Here is a 24919-nt window from a genome sequence, read left to right on the forward strand (position 1 = left end):
TTCTGGGACAACATTATGTCCAAGCTGCCATCCACTTTCCACACCAGTCCTCAAATTGAGCTCAACTACAGCTTTGTTCTCATACACATTATAGCATTCCTTTATATACTCTCCTGGTTTTTATGTTCTTCATGTTTCTACCAAGTACTTTTGCAACATTCCCCAACCAATCTGTGGAACTTTACAGGCCTCTTTGCAGATTTTTTCCTACTGCCACATACAGGATTGCACAGAAGGAGAAACAAGTATGGGTGGACAAGAGCTACTGAATTCTGCAAAACGATTAAAATATAGCAAATAACATTTGAGCAAACCCTCATACAACCTCTCCATGAACAAAATGCCCCTAAACTAGATTTTCATTCTTCAGTCCCTTGTCTTTCATGAGATACAGTCTGTTTACAGGTCTCCTACTGTGCACACAACTCCTTCCCCAATGACAGAAGTCCTGTGTCTCACAAACACGTATACACAGACTGAGCAATGTTGACTCTGGTGAGGATCCCCCTCCCCCATTAGCCTTATAAAGAGTTAAGGCCCAGTCATCACATGCTGGTAGGCTGACAGCTTTATGTCTAATGTCTGTGTGGGTTTCAGATTCTCCCTTTAATCGGGTTCCATTGCAATTAATCAGTGGGTTTCTTTATAAGAAAAATAATAATAAAAAACGGCAAGTATTCTATTCAGCCCAATTCAATCTGTCCAGCCAAATCTCACGACCAGCTGGAATGCCCCTTTCCTAGCCTGCCCAGCAGGATGCCCAAGAATGGCGTGTGAACGTTTCTCTCTGCTCCTGCTCCAGCGTTAAAATGAACAATAGTCCCTGCCAGTGTCATTCTTCAGCAATTCATCTCTTCCTGTCGCCAGACTCTTTCGTTCCTTCTTGCCCCTTCCACCTTTTTTGTATCAAAAACAACAGCAGATCAGCAGCAATATAATAAAATAAAATTTTATTTACTTGGGAGATTTGAGGGAAGGGGCAAGAAGGGGGTTGAGAACAGCAAGAGCCCCCACCCCCCTTTAGCAACGAAGACACCAAAAGGGAGCGTTCTCAAGCCCCAGCTGACCTGCTCCACTCTACGCCTGGCTTCCCTGCTGCAAGGAACATCAAATTTGCCAGGGGGGCTGCAGGGGGGGACAGAGCCCTTTTCTTCTGGAGGATGTTGGAACTGTAATTACAGAGAGGCAGTTTCCGGAGGGAAATTAACATGGATCTCAACTCATGTTCCCTGTGTTTTTCATCTGCAGACCTGTGGCCTTTACTCATCTGTCTCATTCAACAGGGAATGGGTCAAAAGAGACTGAAAGAGGCTGCAAGCACAGCGTTACGAGAGACCTGGACCTTCTCTTCCTGCAGGAGCAGAAAGAGAAAGGAACTGCTATGGGACAACTCCAAGTAAAAATATTGTATTATATACAAATATACTCCTCAACGGAGGAGGAAATAAGTAGTGTAATTGAATGGTCCATGAGGAACGGGTTAACCAGAGGAAGCAGTAAACACCATGCTAGCATACACACCACCAACATCAACAGTGGAGTTCTCCCTCCACTGAAAGGAAACGAGGGGCCAAGGCCTGGAAGATCTTTGTGAATTTAGTGTCACAGGTGTGAATTTAAAAGCATTGCTTCCTGGTACGCAGAACTGAGCAACAGTCTGGGAAAGACAGTATCTTATGCAGCATGCTTCAGAAGAAAAATCCAGCTGTTATTGATTACACAGAACAATTAAAATCCATTCTAAACAAGTTAGAAAAAGCTTTCATGAAATCTCAGAATTAAATTCACCTGTACAGCTTCTGCACTTTTATGGCACCACACAATCTCCATATTATTTGCAACACAAACTCCTGAACTCAATGAACAATTATTATATGGTATTCACCACCAGAACAGTCAAGCAATCCAGAAACATGGATTCACCTTCACATCTTACTTCTTTAAATGGTACCATCAGCTGTTTTCTAGATCTCTGACAGAAACCCATGATGGAAACCCAAGTGTCCAACTTGTTTCCAACTGTCCGGCTTGAAAAGCCAAAGAATGGTTTGCACAAGGGCTGGATGCTTGTAAAACACTACAGAAGGAAAGGGGAGTAACACAGGTGATATGAAGGTAAAACGGTGCCAAACAGGTCAACGTCAGGCCTCTCAAACTACCAAGTCCCCTTTTCCTAAGAAAAAGGACAGGCTACAAAAAGAATGTGAAAGACAAGGTTGCTTTGTGGGTGAGCCACTGTAGTGGGACTTGGGAGTAAAAGGTACAGACTAGATGATCTTGGGAGATGAGGTACAGGTATGAGGTAGATGGAGGAAAAGAGAGCACAAGGCAGAGTGTCCCATCTCACACCCACTACCCAGAACCCTCCTCCCACCTGCCCACATTCCCTCCTTTCTTTCAGTCTCTTAACAAGCTTCCCTACTCAATTCTCTCCTGCTACTCCTTCCTCCTAAACTTTACTTTTTTTTTTCCTCCCCTGAAAAATGCCCATAAATTCAAACTCGGTCCAAATCAGATGCCAGCATAGTCACTTTTCTCTCTATTCCCACTGAGTACAAATATACAGGTTTAAGCCACATGCATGCTGATGGCAAAAGAATAGCTCTTTTCCATCTGGATCACTTGGCTACCAAAAAAGTTAACACTTTAAAATTACCTGGAATAATGTGACCAGGCAAACAGGTTATATTATTTGGTATTTGACAGCACACAGCTGCACTGGTTTTGCATGTATCCCTTGTGGGATGACAGACTCAGCTCTCCATGCTATTTCTTGCATTGCAACACAATCTTCAACGCTGCTTTGTGGCACACAGAAATAGCCTCCTGCAGCTGCCTTCTCCTCCTCCTCCTCATGGCCTGTAGGTCAGCAAAGAAGCCCTCAGCCCCCAGGGCAGCTTCTCAGAAGGCATTCTCTGGACCAGAGCTCCTCTGGAGCCCTTCACAGGGGACCATAACTGGAGCAGAGATCCTGGGCAACTCCAGCCTGTGTGACTGGATAGTCAATGTCCACCACAGTGAGCATCAAAGAGGCTTTTCCTGGCAGAGTTTTTAACTCCTACTCAGTACATACAAATACTGATTGAAAGTTTTTACAATATTAGAAATGTTTGAACATTTGCAAAGTATTCACAACTCCACTATTCATGGGTGAATTTCAAAAATCAAGGAATCCTTAAGCTTCTCCTGGTTTTGGATTGAGCTTTTTCCTTTCATTTCTAGCGTATCAGAGGCTCTCTAACATTCTCCTTTAACTCCTCTAACTTTTCTGCACTTTGGCAAGGTTTTAAACATGGAGGGGGGAAGCACTATCCATCCTTATTCTCCAAACTCACCAAATCATTTCTAACTTAAGTTACACAAACAGTTTTAAGCAGAAACTCTTCTCTCTCTCTCTCAAGTTTCAGCCTGGAAAGTTAGAAATTGGTAACACTTTAATCAACTTCAAGAGAGAATCAGGCCAAGATTGGCATAGGCTTGGCCTCTAATGCACTAACTGCTTTCCTACATATCGTCCCCCTTCTGCTCCAGAAGTACCAGGAACTTTCTTTGTAATATCCAATTCACTAACACAGTTGAGCTGAACTCAAAGCAACTGTTCTCAACTTCTGCTTAATTTAAACACTTAGGCTTCTATTTTAGTTCTCAGGAAAAACTGCTCCCAAAATCTTGTTTGGTTTCCTAGTCACATTAATTGGTCTAACTAAAGTGGTTCTCTTTTCTTACAAATCTTGCCTCACTACTAGTTGTGATGTTCTATGGATAGAAGGCTTCTACAAATACTATATCATCAGTAGTAGAAAACAAAGGGGCAGTCACCAGATACCAATGAAGGTAAAGGTGCTTGAACATCTACATAAGGACAGATGTTATTCTATGTTCTTTTTACTCAGATCTATATTTGGCCTGTTAGGAATTTCCTCCTATAAATAAGGATTCATATTCTGTGCTCATCTCCAAATGAAAGGCAAGGATATCCCTTATTTAAAAGCACTGGTTATATCCATGCTAAGAACTTTATTCTCAGCTTTATTATTGCACAGTAGTCTCGCACATCCCGCATATTGCCTTGGACAGAGAGACCAAGAAGCTCAGTCTCCATATGTGCAGCCCCTAGTTATGCTCAGTGTGAAGCATCTGTGGAACCATGACCTTAGAGCAAAAGTATTCCCCGTTCTGGGAGAACACTGACACAGGTAAGCACCTCCTGCCCAAATTTAATTTCTGACATAACACACTTGGAATAAGGATTATGCTTCTGGTATCATTCCTACTGTAACACAAACATCAGGTCTAAGATGACATTTGAACCTTTAATGCACATGCAACACAGCTTAACTAATGTAAGAATTTAACTCCCAACTGTAGAAACGCCACGCTTGCTGCCAGCTGTGCAGAGGTGGAAAGCAATGTTTAAAGGAGGTGTCCTGGCTAATTTTTCCTCATAATGCAACAGAGAAGTGGGCTCACATGATCTCTTCTTGACCCAATCAAGCAGTTTCATGCTGCTTAGGTATCTCCACTGCAGCTTTAGAAACAGGAGACAAAACCAGCACATCAATATGAGCCCACCTGTCTATCCCAGGGCTATAGCAGTGGGTTCAAGCAATAGCCAAGGCCAAAACCTATCAGGCAGTGAAGGTGAAATAATTTGCTTTAAAGGGACATAATTTCTCTGATTTCTTCCAGTCTTGAGCTGCGACCCAGACCAAACAAACTAGAAATTGAGACATAAATCACAGGTAAAGAGAGAATAGGAAGTCAAGCATAAACCCTAGATAACAGCTAAACAGAAATAAGCTAGACATAATTTAACACAAAAAAGGCTATACTTTCAGTCTACACCAATACTTTGGATTAAACTACACAGAAAGGGCTTGTCAGCTATACTTCCTTCTTAAAGGAAAACAAAAAAACTAGACTGGCAGAGCTGAAACCACTACGCGCTGTCTGCCTTAATCTCCCTTCTCCTTCAGATCCAACACTGATGCCCCCCAGCCCCTCTCTAGCTTTAGCAAGGATGCTGACAAAGGTTCCTTTTAGAAGCCTGGACCACAGAAGCCAGAGATAAATCCATCCACCCAAATGTATTTTTGTCTCCTTTGCATATACAAAATTTCTTTCACCCTCCTACCTCTCAAACCCGTCTCACCCTCCTTCCCTCAAAAGCAATTAAGGAAAAGCTGTAGAAATATTTGCCCAAAGCTGGAGCCTGTTGCTGGGCCCAGCTGTATTGTTGGTAGGAATACACACAGCAAACTTTCACTGTGAGGAGCCCTGCGGGACTCCAGGCACTTCGGGGAGGCTTTGTGAGCCCAGCTCTGCATGCACTAGCCAGGCTATTGTGAAAGGGAAAGAGAAAAAAGTGTTACAAATCCCAATGCTCTCCCACTCTCGTCTCCCCCCACCTCCCCATGTGCCCCCCCTTGCACCAGCCGCCACCTTCCCCAAGACAAATCGAGAGGGGAGGGGGCCACTGATGAAGAGACTGAAAAGGTTTCCTCAGTTAGATTTAAGGCAACAAGTCAGGGCTGCAAGGAGTTCTTTATCCACCAAGGAAGCCTCCCACTGCTCCAGAGCTGGGCCGAGCGGGGATCCTGGGGGCCAGCTTTCTGAAGGCTGCCATTGATTTGTCACTGATGATAAGTGAGGCCGGAGTCGTTCCCACCATCGCCTGCAGAGGGGACGACTCCCACAACGCCCGGCAGGGGAGAGGGGCAACAAATGAGGAAATGCAGAACCCAATGGCTGAAAAAATCCCAAATGGCTATTTTTCCTCTAACGAGCTGCAACAAAAAAAAAGGAGCAACCGTGCTGAGACCGAGGCAGGGGACAAGAGACAACAGGGCACAGGGGCAGTGCGGTCACTCATCAGTGGACAAACCTTCCCCACGGAGAAGGAGCAGGGGGCATTTCTTCAGCCTCAGCCTCCTAAGGGCCTCACAGTGCCAGCTCGGTCAAACAATATTCCTTCAAAACCTCTCCAGCTGCTCCCTTGCCAATTGCTTTTAAACCTTTCTATTTACATAGAGACACTCTTCTCTCGAGCACATGCTACTGGAAACTTGTTCTTCTGCTTTTTGGGAGGGGAAATCTTTTCTCACAGTACTAAATAAATGAGAGAGGCTAATGAAGCACCATGTCTAAAAGGTGAATTCCCAAAGCAACAGGAGATCTTAAAGGAGCACCAGAGCTCCCCCAGGGAACATACAAATAGAGCAGCAGCTGCCTGGGCAAGACCAGATGCAGATGGGTGAACTGAAAGCAAGACAAAAGGTAGAGGGGGAGGAAGGCTAAAAGAAAAAACAGAAAAAAATTCAGCAAAAGTAGTAATGATCCTCGGCCTTTCTGATGTAACTAGTTAGGAAAACCATCAGAACTGGTTCAACTTGCAATACAAAATGTCTCTCTTGTGCTCCAAGACATGGAGGATGTTTAGGAGTAAATAGGATGCCTTTCCTTCCTTTCCCTGTCCTCGGCAAAAGCCCTCAGCTATCTTCTGCGCCCTGGCCAGGCTGAGGCACACAGGCCTTGTAACATGGCCTGAAGAGCAAGAGGCACATCTCCAGAGGGAAAAGAGAGTCACGCCTGCAGCTTCCTTCCAGTTCAATCAGACTAGACCCAGCAATCCAGAGGATCTTATCTGGCAATACATTACCTCAGGACACTTGCGCACAGTTCCTAAAGCTCCAGTTTATAACCCAGCACGCTAAAATAAATGAAAGTTGCCAGGCTGTAAACTGTGACATTCAGCAATATTTTACCTCGTATTCAGCCACTCAGAGGCACAGGGCAGATTACTGGGAGTAGTAATTATTTCAGATATTCTACTTAGAATTTCTTGGTATACAAGAGAGCACAGCCTCCATGGACCCTGAAGCTGGGGATGAGCACAATATCAGAACCTTAACTGACAACATCCAGCCCAAAAACTTCACGAGTTTAAACATTAAAAAAAAAAAACAAACCCAAAACCTCATTCATATTTGGGAAACAGTCAACAACCAGTTAGCTCAAAACACAGGTTCAACATGCTTCTTTCCAGAAATATTACACTCTAACCAAGCAGCCACATCCTAAACCAAATAAAGCTTTTGAGTCCTGAATTGCAACCCAATTAAAGCCCATTAAAGACCTTTGCCTCCTAATGAGAGAGGACTAAACATCTCCTGGCTTGATGAACTAACCACTCAGACCATTGCCACTGCTTGGGGACCTGGAAATAGGTTTATGTCCAGTAAGACCCCAACTTGCACACCTGAATAATCTCAATAATTACATGAGAAACAGGATTCACAAAGCCAGTTTCAGATGGAGTCATTTCTTAACAGACAATTTTGATGCATCTGTTGCCAAATGGAGGGAGGGGTTTCTTTCATGTCTAACAAAATGCAAACTCATGAGGAATCTTCATCCACAGCCAAGTTGCTCCTGTGGTCCCTTCCTTTTATTGTGCTGCCTGTTTTCATGAAACTTCTATTCTCTGGGACCAGTTTTTTTGGGTGAAAAGATATGCACACATATTGAAATAACCACTGCTTCCATAAAAAAGCAGGCTAAAGATGCCTGCGGATTTTTCTCATGAGAATAGTCTGTATTAACAATATTATTAAGAAGTGCTTCTGATACTACTTCCTGGACCAAGTTCCAGGATTTGAAGTGCCTATCCAAATAAAAGATTCCTCATAAAGCTCAGAAATCATTTAAGCAGACACATCATTCAACCCCGGAAGAAGAATTTTTCCTACTTGAAAAGCTTTTAAACTCTTCTGTGTCCCCCATGCAACCATACTTCCTTTTGCTAGAACCATGAACTCAGGGCTAAAACCCATGAACAGACAGTGTGATGTCTCCTGTCTTACAGATGCACCTACCACAATGACTCAAGAGCAATTTTCCTTCTGTTATTCCACCATACTCTGGGGAGTAGGGTACAACAGATAAATTAAGTTGAATTAGGCTTTTAAGCCAATTTGTGGGCACTGCAATACAATATTATTCAGCCAAATATAGAGTACTTCCTCTGATCAAAGAGCAACCCAAGCCCATCAGTGCTATAAATGCTACCTAAAATGACTGCATAACAGTAGAGAAGTGACAGAACACAGGGCTACTTGTCTACTTGTAGCAGAATTTTACCTCCAGTAATTACAGTCTACCTTGAGAAGTTCCTGGGAGTTTTTTCAGTTGAATAAAGCCTTTTTTTCCTCTCTTTCCACTCCTAAGTGGAGGAGTTATTCTTTTCAATAGTTGTGCAGTAAAATTACTTTTTTTTTCAGTCAGGAAGAAAAAAGAAAAATAGTATTTCTGAGGGGGGAAAAAGGCCTTAGTGTGCAGTTTATATCTTGACTAAATTTGATGAATTTTTCTGGTACCTTATGCTACCATTTTCAGACACGGTAAGAACATAGTATTTATTCCAATGGATCCTTCTCTAAGTAAGAACATCTGGTACATTTGGACCTTCATCCAACAAGCCTTGATGAGTCAAGATCAGGTCAGCTTAAGTCACAGTACCCAATTAAGCTACACAGCATTACAGTCATGACAGCATCTATCTCAGCTCCAGAGGCTGAGCTCAGTTAGCTTTCCCATCTCCTGGTGCTTTATTCTGAGGCTGAATGTGGTCCACTAAGTCCAGATTCTGAGAAGCTTGCTTAGAGTTTCATTACCCTCACTTCATTTTTTTTACTGTACGTTATCAAACGTACAGTTTGATAATGTGGAATTACAAATAGCAACAGCATTTGGAAAATCATTCCCATACCCCTCCTTAAAACTGTACAAACACTTTGCAAACTGAATACAAACACGATGATTTAGGTATCAAGTCCTCAGAGGAAGATGGCTGTTTTCCATGGGGAAGATAAAATTTTCTGCCCTTCATGCTGTAATCTAGTTTCTTGATTTCTTTCCAGGTATCCCTCTGAAATTAAGCATTCTTCTGTGCACAATAAGTAAAGGACAGAAAGCAGTCTTGATTTAACTATATTTAAGTGATAACACACTCTCAGGTTCTCTAAAAACACAATGATGTTTGCTCAAAATGAGAAAGAAGCCTCAGGATTGTGATTTTATATCTATCAGTTTTCCCACTCCCACCCTAAAGAGCTCTTAGCCCTCCTTCTCTTACTGCCAGTCCTACAACCCCCATAAATTGGCATAGCTTTGTGTAGTCTGATAAAAAAACAGATGAGAAAAAGCTATGCAGTGGGCAATGAGCTTCAAAAATATGCAAACCTGAAGGATCTTCCAACTTCTCCTCACCCAGCCCAGTTTGATTCCTTCTGTTGCTTCACTGCTTGCAGAACCATGGCCTCAGAGGCAAAATGACAGAAGTAGTTGGGGTCATTTCCTGTTTAAGGGTTTAAAAATGTATTTACTACAGTGGGTCATGCATGATTTTCTTCTTACAGTCTGCTTACCAAGTGTTTGTACATTTGGAAGTAGGAGAGGCATGCTACTGTGCTGAAAATTCTTATGAAAAGGAATAAACACGGGAATTAGATCATTCTACACTTGAGTAAGTAAGTGTTTAAAAATGTAACATTCTAATATGGGAAAAAAACACTGACTTTAGTGTGCAGAAAATAAAAAACAGCTATTAAACAACCAGTCACCATGGTTAACTTCTTTAACCTCAAAAGAAAAAAAGTCTGTAGACTCCAAAATAAAGTTGTCAACTATCCTGAGAGAAAAGTAAAAAAATCCCAGACCTAGCCCTTAGCACAAGTGGCCCAACAACCATAGAGAACCTTTATGTAACAGCTTGCAAAGACAGCACTCCCAACCCAAGTTCTGTACGGCTGATCTCCAGGGGGTGCAGGGAAAAACACTTGAGCTATTGGGTAAATGCAGCCACTGGAGCCAATTACGTATTTACAGAATTCTACCCAGCAATCTAGCTTGCTGCTACAAAGTAGCAAAAAGGAACACTTAATAATTATTAGGTAAAGTTGGCAACGGCTAAACTATCCCAAGCCAGGAATCTAGGTTAAAACTTGGATTTCTAACCAAGTCCAAGTTAAGCTTCTGTTCTCAAATTTCTTGACCTTTGTGATTACGTGGTTAAATACCATTTTGTGAACCATCCTAGGAGATGCTACAGTCAGGATAAGGGAAAGGGTGGAAGAGTCACAGACATAGAACAGATCTTTGCGAGCTGGGTTTAGGTATGATGCTCCTCATTAGACTAGTGCCAAATGTTTGTTGAATATGCTGGCAGATAACAGGAACATGCATTATCCAGGGCAAAAAGAGCAACTAAATCCTCTTAGATGGACATTACATCTGAGAATAATTTTCACTCTCCCAGTATCAGACTGCAGACACAACAAACATGTCTAATTGTGATAATCTTGTGTGCATTGTATCAGAGGGAGAAAAAGAACAATTAGAGAAAGGCAGCTTCAACAAAAAGGCAGGAAGAAGCATCACCATACAGACTAAAAGGCAAAGCTTAAGTGGAGCCTCTATTTACTACGTTAATCAGTACTTCATTGTGGGATTTTTTCCTCATTATTTCATACATCTGTCAATTTACTATATGTAGATATTATTAATTCTTCAGAGTAGGGTTTGTCCTTATTGTATGCACACACTGCATGTAACACTGTGAAGCTCTGATTTCCATTAGAGTGACTCTTTACGTGATCCAATTGACAATTCATGTGTAAGATTCATCCTATGTACATCTTCCCCTTCAGCCTGCCACATATTCATTCAGGGAGAACAGGAATGGCCATTTAGACAGCTTATGCTTTCCCACAGCTAGCTCTGTCTTCCTGTGACTAACCAGACACTTCGCATTCACCACTGCCACTTCCACGTCAGCTCAGGAGGAGAGTGGATTGTGCCTCCTTTTGTGTGCATGCCCAGGCTGGGCTTGTGAAACCACATCACACTACATCAGCAGAGAGTGGTGGGGAGAGCAAGCAAAACTCTAATCCAGAGTCTGCGAGTAAGGGTCAAAAACCAACTCTCTGCTAGACATCAGTCATTTAAAAGGCAAGATTAAGGAAGAAGAATCAAGGCACTAGCAAGGTGATAAAGGTTTTCATATTCAGATTGACCATTTCTCTGGCAACAACGCACAACTTTAGTCTGTGGTAGCCCAACTAAAATAAGATAGTAGGTCTTCTCTTGCAACCCTAATGAATAGAAGTTTCCACGACAAAGGGCATCACCAATTAATGTACTGCACCAGTTGCAACATCTATGGGTTGAACTTTCAACACTTGGATGCTAATACAGCACTAAGACTGCCATACAAGTAACAATAGAATAAAGAGGTCTACACTTATGTGAGCCACAGAAATTAAATCATGGGCTTGAATTCTCACCTCTCCTCCGTTCTAGGGAAAGCCTTTCCAAATTACTACAAAGGCAAAGCGAAGAAGCAGCAAGTCAGTGCCAAAAAAATGGCTTGTCTTGCCTCCCTCTGTCCTGCCATCAGGTCTATACTGATGAGGTCACTGAAGACCAATTCACTTCAGTTTGCCAATACCACACAACCTGTGGTTTCACCATTCTGCAGGCCAGTTCTGTGACAAACCAACAAGCTGGACTGATTCATCCAGCAGATATCTACACAGACCTATCAAAGGGACAAGGGAGTGAGACTGCTCTCTGGGACAACCCACAGTTACACCATACTAGGCGAAACAAGAAACCACACCCCTGGACCAAGGAAGCCCAGCAGCTGGAGGCCAAGCCACATACACTGTAGGCAGAGAAGAACAACCCTCAGCAATGACAACATCTTAGTATCCCTGCCAAAAAAAATTCTCTCAGAGAAATCAAGTTTTACTAAAAGAAAAGGGAGCAGGAGCAAAAACTCCTAATTCTGCTATTCCAAAACATGGGCTATATATTACCATAAAACTGTATTTTGATGATAATATTTCCCATAAAGCAAGCTTATACTAAACCCTACTCTGAATCAGTAACATGCGCTTGTAAGTAATGCCCTTTGGAGCTGCATTCTTAGTGCCATCTGAAACAAGCTACCAACTGTGTCCAGGCAAACCAGACCTCCACGATCCAGCCCACTGTTTAATTGTTTTAAGCAGTGTGTTTAATTTACTAAGTTTAAACAGGAGGAGAGGACTAAATTGATAGATACAAAGGAACAGAGGACTGGCAAAATGCAATTCATGATCCATAAGTCATCTCTTCCAGGATCCTTGAAAAAGACATGGATCTAGAGAAAGGCAAGTGGGTGATAACTGGGACAGTTGGAACATTGTTTATTTCCTGCTAGCAAAGAGAGCAGTTCAGGCCTCCAAGGATAAATCAAATTTCTTAACCAGATGGAAGACATTTAATTTCCAAACATCATCCATACAACAATGAACCACAGAAAGAAAGGAGCCAATTCACAACAGCAACAAGAAAACAAAATTACTAGAGATTTTAGAGATGAGTTCTCATCAAAATCTGCACTTGCAATGAGCCTCGTGTTACATCAGAACTTGCACCACATCCCACCTCAATCAATTCAAAGACACTTTTATTGGCAAAACAAGCTCTGCAAGTGTTACCCACATGTAAAAAGCAGCATGCTTGCGTTTCTTCCAGAAGTGGATTCAACATATGAAGGGCCTGTCTCCACAGAGGTTTTAAGAGAAAGGGATACATGGCATTAAAGTCCGAGGATAGAAATGAAAATGTTCCAAAGAATAACATTTTATTTCTAGTAAGACAACTGTTCCTTGCTCTAAGATATTTTATCTTTTACCCACAAGATTATAAAGTTTTCTTCTCAGCCCCTCCCTTCTCATTCCATCATTTATTGTTTACAGTATTCTCCCTGTATCCAAACTGCAACCCAAATTGCACATGCCAGCTCAGTATTTAGTAAAATTCTGACTTGATTTTGCACATTTCACTTGGCACTAGGTGCCAGCAGAATAACTTTGCACAATAACTCATGGCAGTTTAGTTAGCTAACAGGTTCAGACTTCTTTTTTCTGCTATAGAAACTTGTGTTCTGGTTTAGATACTGACTAGTTTCTCATGTGAATTTTGGATTAAACTATTTGCTTTCCAAGCCTCAAAAGGAGTGTCAAACCCCAGAAACAATGTTTTCGTAGGCATGGAGATCATTTTAACTTTGTTTCACACTATGGTTCTCTTGTGCTTTTAGGTGGAGACAATTTTTGCTGCTTTGGATAAGATTGAATAAAAAGAATTGGTTTTGCTGCTGCTAGGATCAGCAATGGAAATCCTCCCAGTCCTACTCTGTAGCAATCATTACACTGATTTCTAGATCTAGTAATTTCATGTCTTTGCACAACTGAAAATAGAAAATTGACTTCCCTTTGGTTACTATGGAAGAACATACAGAGCTCTGGAGTTCGTTCTTATGGGAGTCAAATATTTAATTTACACTTGATTAGTACAGGAGGAAAATCTCAGCAGTGTATTCAGTTCTAATGGTTTGAACAGTTCAAACATGTCCTACTTGCTAGGGCCACTTACACAGCCAGCACAGCCACACGGAGCCTTAAGCATGCAAAAGTTCCTGAGGCTCATTACGGTGGGGCTGTAGAGGGTCTGTGCTGTCTACCCACCTTAGCTCAGTCCCATCCCACAACAGATAATATTCTCCTTATGGAGTTACTGTCACTCTGCTCCTGTGAGCCACTCCCCTTCTGCTTGTCTTTAAAGGGCACGGAGCCACAAAGCGCATACGTTAGAGACTTTGGTACGCAGCCTGCACAGGCAGAAAAGCTGGGTCCTTAGGCTACCTGCGTCTTCTAGGCTGTAACTCCAATGGCCTCCTGTCCTCACAACACTTCAAGAAGCAGTTTTAGCATTGCCACCACATTTCGTTTAAGATCTTGACACAGGATGCGAAGCATGTTGTTACGATGTTGTTCAAGAAAAAATCCAAGACAGAGCCAGATAACACTCCATGCCTTTCCCAGATTAACCTGCAGGACCAATGCACTGCAGTACATTAGCCAGCTAACATAGGTGTTTTGGCAGCTGTCCCGGTCACTTAATCGAAGCCTGAGCTCAGAGGCTGTTTCGCCTGAGCGGGTAAATCAAGATGTACATACCAAAGATGTCATCTCTGCCTCACTCCCTTCCTTGCTCGAAGGCTTCTGTCTGAGTACTATTTTTATCCTATTGATGAACTGTACATAGGTCTAATTTGCCCCGTATCTCCTATTATTTTTATATTGTAACTGTGTTAGGTTTCACCTTGTGTACCCAATTAAACTAAGTGGAGTTTTGCCAAGCATTTAAAGGAGGCCAGTGTCTGCCACCCCGTCTTTTTTGCCAGTCTGTTCTAAAACGTCTCATCACAAAAAATGCTCACAAGTCCTTTCTCAAAAAATAATCTGAGTTTCTCTTATTCTTCCATATTACCATTATCAAATTTGCTTCTCCAGCACAACCAACCAAGTTGCTACAGAGTATCACAGGAATTGTCCCTTTTTTTTTTTTTTTTCAACATTCTTTTCAAGCTTAAAAGTTTGCTCCCAGACTTCTAAAGACTTGTGGGTGAAGAACTAACCATAACAAGGCAAGAAAAGAAGCACCAAAAAACCACCCAACATCTTCTAGGGACAACTGACTGGAAAACTTAAACCTAAGCAATTTACTTATTTTGCTCTAATCTGGAATTTGCACTAAGAGCAACAGAAGATTACAGCTCCTCCTCTTCCGGTTCACAGAAGGCAGGTCACAAACAAGAGAAACCTCAGAGAAATAACAGGCTTCTCCTGTTAGTGAGCAAGCTGCTTCAAGCCAAAGTTTGTAGTGGAAGCTTGCAGAAGTCAGGGAACACCAAGGTTGTTCTTGCTTGAGTACTGGCAGTGTAGAAATTACTCAGCCTAACTGTAAAGATGACAAATCTGCCCTTCTGGAGGAGTTGAAGCACAGGCAGGGGATCCACCTGCTTCCCAGATAAAAGGACCTTGTGCCTGGGGAAAAAAAAAATCAAACACACCAACAACAAAAACAAACCCCCTAAAACCAACAACTAACACCCAAAAGGCATAAATGTCTCCTGTTGTTTAAGGTAATGCTGACTGCGGGTCTGAATTCTTCCATACACTCAAAAATGCAGTGAACAAAGGCCTACAGACAGTATTGATTCATGAGTGGTGACAGTTTAAACTGTCACATGAGGTTACCACCCTTGTGGTGGAGACAACTGCTCGGCAATCAGCTCTTCATGAGTCAACACCCTCCTGCAGCTGCTGTTCACTGGATCAGGGAAGAAGTCAGATGTAGAGGCAGCCTTCCCTAAGATAGCAAAGGGCCGTAACCACACCAACTGGACAAATCAGTCCTTCCCAGTTTCCAAGACAATGCCCAAGAAAATTCCCTTCACCACTTCATCTCTGCATGAATACAGCTCTGAGCTCAACTTGCTCTTTCCTTGTATTTAACTTAGGTCTGTTTGCAGGGCAATGACTATTGCTCTCGAAGGACTCCTGACCCAGTCTCTCAGTCCTGCATCATGCTCTCTAAGATTTAAACACTAAATACTTCTATTTGAGATCCATGACAAAAATGCAGGTAGTTCTATAGCATTCCTCTTTACCAATGACTATTCTCTCCTGTTTCTTGGCTATTAAAGCCTCCAGAATGGCTATTAAAAAGCCTCCAGAAAAGCTATTAAAGCTTCCAACCCATCTCCCCTTTCCCATACCACAGACTCTTTAGTTTTCTCTCACAGACGGACTCGTTATGTTTTTCCTCATGGTAATAGCTACTATGCTGATCAAGGCCCTTTTTATAAAGGCAGCACAAATTAGTGGCATGTCCTTCAGCCACAAGAAGCCCAACTCAGGTTTTTCAGGAGTATCAGGCTTCAAAAATCACAATGAAGAGAATACAGTCTTTGAGGCCTCAAAAACCTAATTTCTTAAATTTGTCAAGCTTGAAGAAGTGGCAAAGTCTGAATAACAAAGAAAGGACAGCAGTAAAGCTGGCTTCCGCTTAACAAATGCAGTTTAAATTCAGAGAATTATCCCACCTCCTGGTTCATTCTCCAAAGCTCAGAACAGAAGCAGGAAATAACAACCCCAAGACTTCTCTCTTTTTTTTCCCCTGCCCTCAGAGTTGCAAAGAAGGGATTTGACTATTCAGCAGTTATGGAAATTCAGAACTAAAATTGGGTGGGAGCACAAAGAGAAAAAAAAAAAAAGAAAGAAGGTGTGTCTTTATTTTATTCTAATCCTAGATCCCACGAGACAGTTCTGATACACTGAATGGCTGCACCTTAAGCAAGAACCTCTCCCAGCACTACCAGCTGTCACCAAGTCAAATGAACTGATGGAGCTGGAGATTCAGGCTAAAGGAGCAGAGTGTGTATTTCCCTGTAACCTTGCATAGTCCCAGAATGCTTCTTATGAGCCTTTCAGAGAAGAAGGCTGAGAACATCAGGTGTCTATGTTTTAACTGTTCACTATAGTGACTCACTCTTTCACACAGCAATTCTTAATGGGCAAGGGGAAGAGAAGTAGGCTGCTTTTCCAGGAAAGGAGCAATTTTCTGTCACCAGACGTACACTTGTTTCTATAGCCAGACTTCTTACCAAACCCATAGTAATCTCCTGTTCCCACTTTATGCTTTTGTCCAAGCAATTATCTCCAAAGTTCTAGCTTCTCACTTCAGTTCTGCCCTCCCATTTCATACACTTTTCCAGACAATACTGTCTGCCAAAATACCTTCCTGGACATCCTACCCAAAAATCCTACTAGCTTATGTGCTCCCAAGGCTGACAGATTCCACATTCCACCACTGCAGATAGAGGTGGTGATGGAGCTATCTCATGGGCTCACCATCTCAGTGTTCTGCTAACAGTCTCCCTTTCCACCTCTGACTCCATTGCTAGGCTCCTAATATTTCATAAAATCACTCCATTAGGTCAGGGACTCTATTGTCACTGATTCCTCACAATTTGTCACATCCTCCTTTAGAGCATTAGTAAAATAAGTCTTTCCCTGTCTCAGCAGTTAAATTATGCTCAATGCTCATCTTCACTTTCCAAATTTCCATCTTTTATCCTACCTAATTAACAACTCTTTCTGCCATCAGATCTCACATAATTACTCCACTTGGATTTCCTTACATGACTCTTCTGTTCCTTTGCCAGCTCAAGTCCTTGGCTCTTATTTCCAAAATGCCTATCTTTGCTTCTGTTAATATCTATATTCCTATATCCCTTTACCTTCTTCTCATGGCTTACTACTCTTGCATTTGCTTCCTCATCCTTACTTACACAGTTACCAGCTTTCAGTAGTCTTTGATGCCAACTCCTACCCAAAACCTCTCTCTATCCTCATTCTAAGAAGTGATTGGAATTAAAAACTTGGGAAGCTTTTCCCATTAAATCAAAGCTAAAGGAAATTTAATTAGAAAGCAATACAATTTTAATATTGACCTTATCTAGCCCAGTAGAATTATCACACGCCTGATCCTTATCAGATGTCAGATGTCCAATTAAGACTATAAAGTCTTTAGGGCAAATGTAGACTCTTCCTTCATCTTATACAAAGCCACAGCACCTAGACCAATCCTTAAGTTAAGAAAAACACCTCAGTCAAAGAACTTGATTTTGCCAAGGGCAACACCACTTCACTGTGATTTGGAAATTACCAGAGAAGTTAAAAGTCCTCACTCTCTGAAACTTCAAAATGCAAGAATAGGGTTTCCCTCAAGAGAAATAATGTCTGACCATGTCTTAGAAGAGAGGAGCTGGGTACAGAACGCACTGAAAAGATTTTTCCATGGTATCTCTAGCTCCTTCCTGCCTCAAATCTCCAAAGACATCACTTATCCACTTCAAAACAGCAGGAGAGTCACTTCTTTTTTCCTCCTCTCTCCAGAAGGAGCACAGCAGAAATAAACCTCGAGTGATAAATTATGCACCACTTTTGTGTGGCTGCCTCTTGGCCAGACGGGAAATTTTTCTCCCAAAGCCTTTTGTTTCCAGCTTTGATCCCAATGTTGGATCCGCTCTGTTCAGCATGGAGGTGAAGGGAGAGCTGACACAGGCCAAGTTCAGGCTTACTTCAAGTCACAGTCAGATCTTCCATTAGCCTTCTCCCCTCCCCCTTTCCAACTGGAACTCTCCTTGAGTTTGAAAAGATCCTATTAAACATTTTCCAGAGGGCCTTACAGAGGATACATTATTTTGATGGATGCTGGGGCTAAAGGAGGAGGATTTCTAAGTACAGTGAAATAATGGAGTTTTTTCTAATGGGTTTAAGAGATGCCCGGGGGCACCAAGTAAGTTCCTTCTCTGCAAATCAAAAACACAGAAGACCAGAAAATGGAGCCGAACAACTGAACACCAGGAAGCGGGGAAATCGGGCTCTATTTAACTGCTGCTCTTGGTTACAGCCAACTTCAGGCTGCTTGGAAAAACAGCACACACACATATCACTGGCACAAACTTAACAGGAGGAAACAAAGAGACAACAGGGGTCAAATTGGGGGTGGCAAGTAGGAGAAGGATGCAAGACTGGGTCCCCACCCCCTACCAGAGAGTTGGATCAATTATCCTTGAATACTAACAAGATTTCTGATTAAAGAACTGCTGCTATGCAATAGAACAGAAAGCTCCAGCAGCTGGGAGGGGCTGTCAGGCAGTAACAAAGAGACACAGAAGACTATGCCTTGCTAGGGCATACTGAGGAAGTCACCATGCTGGTAGCCAGGAGAGTGGTCTCCCCTGCCTGGAGTCATGATAACGTCTGACTGCTGGTAGATTTAACTCCAAGAGTAAAATTCCCCCTTGACACTACAGAACATGAGGGCTGTTTTCAGGCAAATATGTTATCTACTGGAAGCTTTGCTGGACAACAGTTCTTTATACAACCTCATCACTACAGTAGAGGAAGGTGAATTCTATTCTAACTCTAACCCATTCAGGGAAAAAAATTTGGTGCTTTTTAGTTCTGAGTATTGCAACACCAGAAAGTTGCTATCAACATACAACAGCTTGAGAAACAAGATCTACGCTGTCTTTGGTCATACACTTTTTGACAAAACTGCAACTGACTGTGCAAACATTGAATATGCATCTACATTATTTTCTGTTAATCTTAATGGTTTGTGACTTGCTGACTGGTGGCTAATGCCAGAACCTAATCACCTAAGAACCTCATGACAGACAAAGCTTCTGTTACTACTTTTCAACCCACAGGTGTGCTAACATGCTTATACCAGTACGCTTAATGTATCTCATACCATCAGAATTGAGCTCATGATACTTCACTTCCCTTTTTTTCTTTGTCTTCTATATCAAATTACCTAATTCCCTGATATGAAGAATTTCAGTCATTCACAATTCAGCACTACAAAATTCAACAAACATTTGATGTTAATAAAGTCTTTATGAAAACTCATTTTCTTGCCTTTACACAGCGAGTCTCCTTTCGTCTAGGGTTACAACAGTGGAGGAGACCTCACTGAAAGACTGATTGCAGCTCAAGAGAACCCCACACTAAATGCAAAGGCTGGAATGCTTCAGCATCTACCAGACAGCTCTGTGTAAGAGAGGCAAAAAAACATGCCTGGAAAGCTAAAAAACCTGAACATGAATTCACTCACAACAGGAGGGCAGTCAAATACTCCCAGGTAACAGTCCCAGAGCAACCAGATATACAGCATGAATAAACCACAAGTCTACAGAATAACAAGCCCCTGCATCCATACGCTTACTATCTTTAGTACAGGGAAATGGAAATCTACAGACAGAAGAAAGAGATTCAAGGAGCATTACAGTGCCCAGTTTTCACTCAGTAGAGACAACAAAATCCCATGAAAGAATAATACCTAACCTAACAGCAATGGCAAAGAACCATTGGCACCACAGACACAAAAGTAAGAGCCTAACCATCAAGGACATGAGATTCGTGGATGACAATTACATTTAGCATTTTCTGCCATGATTTGTGTGAAACACAGACAGCCACTAAACACAGTATGCCATTTAAAGGAATGGGTTTGTTGTATGCCAGAGCTCCAGCTCTGGATGTTTTATCAGGTAAAGCCACACATTTTAAAAGATGGTCAGTTTAAGTCTACATATATGCCATCTGACTATGTAAACCCATATAAGAAAACATAACAAATAGCTAAGCCAGAAATAACTGAGGACTAGAGAAATTAAGTATCCACCTTTCTTTTACATTTATTTTAATAACACTTTATTTACCAATTCACCCTTTCCAACAGAGTCAGTAAAATTTTTGTGGTTTTATGATCCTGTGACCATCAGCAAGAGAAATATAAGTATTATTAAAAAGAGAAATAGTCACAAGCAGCAAAGGAATTCAATAAAGCTGCAGAACATGCACTTACTACATAAACCTCTTTTTAAAACCTTGACTGGTTTTTAAGATAATATCTCTTTATCAGGTTTTATAAGTGTTATGAAGCATACATTCTATTGTGTTCGACGGTAAGTTGCATTCTAGGGCAAATGGAGTTGGCCTTGGGCAAGACAATTTCTACTTCACTTCCCACATTTACAAAACAAGGATAATATTTGCCTATTTCACAAGAGTGCGTGAAGATTCAAGAGCACTATCAGACTACAGATCATTCTCATAGAATTAATGTTTTAACTATTTTTTAATGTTAATTTCACTAGTCTGGAGAGCATTTACAAGTAAAAACAAAATACAAATCACTTTGATTTTTTTTTTCTAGTTAACATACAGCAAGTACTGTTTTCTGGTTTGAACTACAAACAACTGGATAATGTTTGTATCTAACCACTTTTTCCTTCTGTAATTTCAAGGAATACAATGTAGAAAAACAACTATCAGCTTTCTGCAATCACATTTTGTGGCCCTCTGGAAGAGAATATCCCTCATCAAGGTTCACAAGACATTCTGGAAATGCAAACACTATGCAACTATGCACCTATTAATTTTTTTGCTGCATACACTCACACTCCCAAGATACAAGAAGAGTTTCTCTATTGCAAAAAACAGTGCTATAGAAGCTTACTGAAAGTGCTAACTGAAAGCTCCTAGAATGAGAATATAAAAGAAAATTGCTTATATACACTAAATAAAACAATAATGCTAACTTCATACTGGAAGATTTATGCCATATGTTTTTCCACTATGTTTTAGTAGATAGAATTGTCAAAAGCAAAACCAAAAAAAAAAAAAACAAACATCTCTTGTCACCACCTGCAGCATACTGGGCTTCATTTTAGAAATATAGAGAATGTTACTCAGTGCCATCACCACTTTGAAAAAAAAAAATCAAGCTAATTCAGGGTGATCAAGAGATCTGTGAATATCATCCAAATTGATGATTCAGCAAACCCTGGCACTCTCAGCACACCCAGGAAGGACAACATTATCAGCTCCAAGTTGACAATAAGAAAATGGGTGCTTTGCACTTGGCTAATAGCTGTAGAACCAACAGCAATGCCAAACACAGGCAGTTGAAACTGTGATTCCCACTGCAAAATATACTTCCACAGAAGTAACACATTCAGGTTTCCAGCTATAAAACATAGTCAAGATGTTTCAGAAGTGAAGCTCTGATATTAGCTATATATTTTTCTGGCACAGCTCCAGGAGCCAGAACAGCAAACACATCAGCCAGACAGGTTCTGTGACATTCTGTATTTATACTAACACAGACCATCTTAACACCAGGTCCTTCTTCACTCCAGCCACCAGCAGTGTGTGACATTAGCATTAAATTCCCTCTCTATACCTGTTTTTACCTCCAATGCACTTTTCCAAGAGCTCAAGGTAATTGCAGACCTCTTTAGGTGGTTTGGTATGGGGATTTTTTGGCATAGACTTCTCCAGTTTGATCTGCCACTATCCACTACAAAAGAGTCAAAGGTCAGTCTTGCAGACTTGTTTGCTTTACACTCTCTTGTACTGAGGCAGAGTAGTAAACGACCAAGTGTCTCTATCAACTTACCTGTTTGGCATCACAACTTCCGTGAATGCTTTATGACAGTTAAGCTGCCCACCACCCCTGCAGGTACTTCTAAGGGACAACTTTGAACATTTTCTAGCTAAGTGCAGGAACACTGACTCATCACAAATTTGGGCATTTTCTCTGCCACCTCCATCCTGATATCGCCTCATGTTTTTTCTTACTTCAAACAGGAAAAATTGCTCAGGAATTGTGTCCTTATTTCCTCATATTTTGATGAAGGAAAGAGGATATTCACTTCTGGAAGCAGCTGGCACATCCAGTCAGAAACTTACAGTGATCTGACAAGAGGATACAAAAGTGCACTGATGGGAAAACTACTTGAAAGAGAAACAAGCTGCCATAAAAAAAGCATCCTAGAGACATCAAGGAACAACCACCTACTAGCAAACTTGCATTTTACAATCAGACATCCCCCACATGGCTGTTAACAGCCCAGACACATTAACTAGGAGCACCTGGGTAACAGCCAAAATAAAACACATCCAGATCTGTACCTACACTAAGATCTATCTTTTAGATCCTTCTCACTCCTAGAGGGCAGCTAAGTATCTGTGTGGCATTTGGGAACTCAAGAGTCTTCTGGCTCCTAAAAAGCAGGCTTTCTGATACACACAACTACAACTCTAGTCAATCTATCCAAGCTGGCTTAGCACATTCTTCAAAGCTGCCTGCAATTAGGTTTCTCGTTAGAAGAGAAATAATATTACTTGAAACCCAAACTCCCTATGATTGTGCCCCAGGGGCAATACTTGTAGAATGATGGAGGTCATCAGCACTACTGCAAATGCTTCCTGTAATTTCAGAGTAGCACAGGAGAAAACGGATGGGTGAAATTATACAGCAGCTGCCAGAGCAGTGAAGGGAAAGAAATGAGGTACCTATCTGCTCTCCACTCCCCTCCCCCAAATGCCTTCTAACTCTTTATAAACAATGTTGCTAAGAGTTTAGATGTTTTCTTCTCCACCGGGCGCACTTTGTAAAATCAAGAACCGCAGCACAAGACGACGAAACAGCAGATGTCAGTTGACAGAGCAACCACAAAGCTAAAGTTTTCATGGCGAGACTTCATGAGACTACCTCCCGGCTCGCTAAGAGCGCAGCGAAACCCTCCCCTCATCACTATTTTTGGTACTCCTGCTCCGCTGTGCCAGGGCGCCGCGGGAGGACTCCCAGTCCACGCCGAAGCGAGGCAGGTAGCCCGGGGCGCCACCGCGGAGCCGGGCTGTACCTTTAAGGGGCCCGTCGCGGCGGGTGCGCGGCTGCATTCCTGCTCCGGAGCGGCGGCTGTCCCGACACGCCGGGCACGGCAGCCTGCGAGGCAACCTGCGCGCCCGCCCCGGCCCGGCCCGCCGCTCGCACCGCGGGAACAAAGCCCGCGCCCGCCGCCGCCAAACTTCCGCGGGGAGCAGCGGCCGCGTGGGCGCTCCCAGGGCAGCGCCTCTCCGCGACCCGCGCTCCGGCCTGCCGGGGCACTCCGCCGGCTCCAGCCCGCCGAGACACGGCGAAGGCGAGAGCCCCGCGTCCGGGCGCGGGACGGGGCGCGGACAAAGCGCGGCAGGGTGGCGCAGGGCAGGGCTCCCCGCCCGGAGGGCGCGGGCAGGTGAGCGGCGCGGCAGGGCAGGGCTCTCCGCCCAGGCACGGATCGCCGCCGCCGAGCCCGGGACGGCAGCTGGGCCCCCCGCGCTGCCGCGGGGCAGAGCGTGCCGCGGCAGCCGCTTACCTCTGGAGCGGAGCAGTGCTCCCAGCAGCACCAGCAGGAGCTGCGGAGGCGCGGGCAGGAGACAGCCCCCGCCGTGCCGCCTCATGGTGGCAGCGCCCCGGCCCCGTGCCCGGGCCGCCCGCAGCGACGTCGCGGGCTCCTCCTGCGCGGAGCACCCCGACACGACCGCCGCTCGCTCCGTCCGCAGCCGCGGCACTCCGGGGCCGGGGGCTCCCTCCCCGCTCCGCCCGCCCAGGCCCGGCCCCGAAGGAGGAGCTCCGCCGGGGCAGCCCCCGCCCCGCTCCCCCCAGCGCCGAGGCACTTCGCAAACTTTCGGCGCGGCGGAGGCGGTCCCGCGGCGGAGGCTCCGCGGCGACGCACGCAGCTCCCTTTCCCATCCCGAGGGGCCGTCGTCTGTCCCCTCGGCGAGACCCTTGTGCTCGCCCAGAACTCCTCACGCCTTGCCCCCGGTACAGCTCCCTCACCGCGGGCGGGGAAGCCCTTCCTAAGGCGGCTCCGGTGCTCGGGGCCGCCGGTGTCGGCTCTCCCTGTCCCAGCTCCCGCAGCATCGCCAAGGAACATTGCTCCTGGCTCTCGGCTGCCCGCCGCAGGGCTGCCCGGTATCCTCCGGTCCCAGCGCGTTGCCACCGCTTCCCGACTTGTGCCAGCTTGTTGTACCCAGGACAAATCGCAGAGCCCTTCTCCCCGTCCCGTCCCCGTTTACCAAACTCCCATCGAAAGGGAAACATTCACGAGTCCATTGCCCCGCATGCGTGTTCCTACCTATGAGAAACGTCTGATTTTTCCCTCCGTTCGTGACAATATTCTGCTATTTGGTGATTTCCTAATAGCCGCGGTGTCCGAAGATAGCTGACTACGTATGAATCTCAGGTACCCTACAAAAAGATTTAGCGTCGATTCCTGCAGGAGTAGAAATTAGCACTTGGACAATTGGCTTATGTGCCTTCTGTTCTGTGCTGCATAAAGAAACATACGGGCTTTCACTGGAGATCACCCTTAGAGCCAGTTTTATGATCCTTTTGGCATGATTTGACATTTTAATGCATAGGGTTGACAATGCAAGGAACTGTTGTTAAATAATTAAACTCAGTTGATTTCAAAGTATTAACTTGAACAGAAAGCTGACTCGGATAGTCCAAACCCTGGACCACAGGGGAAGATGAGAATTTTGTCAAATTGACACCAAAGAGCCAGTAATAGAAATGGTCTTATTTAAAGCCTTCCCCATAGATGACTCCAGAGGAAGCT

General features: G+C 43.5%; 1 protein-coding gene across 3 annotated transcripts in view; it reads right to left on the reverse strand.

Moving 5' to 3' along the window:
• LRP4 (LDL receptor related protein 4) overlaps positions 1 to 23896 on the reverse strand; it is an 83483-nt gene extending 59587 nt beyond the window's left edge. For all 3 annotated transcript variants that reach the window (XM_068193549.1, XM_068193548.1, XM_068193550.1), the window contains exon 1: positions 23672 to 23896. In XM_068193549.1, the coding sequence (XP_068049650.1) occupies positions 23672 to 23756 (85 nt within the window). In that variant the 5' untranslated portion in view covers positions 23757 to 23896. The remainder of the gene's footprint in view (positions 1 to 23671) is intronic.
• Between the last annotated feature and the right edge of the window lie 1023 nt (positions 23897 to 24919).

Source organism: Anomalospiza imberbis, chromosome 6, assembly GCF_031753505.1.
Source record: "Anomalospiza imberbis isolate Cuckoo-Finch-1a 21T00152 chromosome 6, ASM3175350v1, whole genome shotgun sequence".
NCBI lineage: Eukaryota > Metazoa > Chordata > Aves > Passeriformes > Viduidae > Anomalospiza > Anomalospiza imberbis.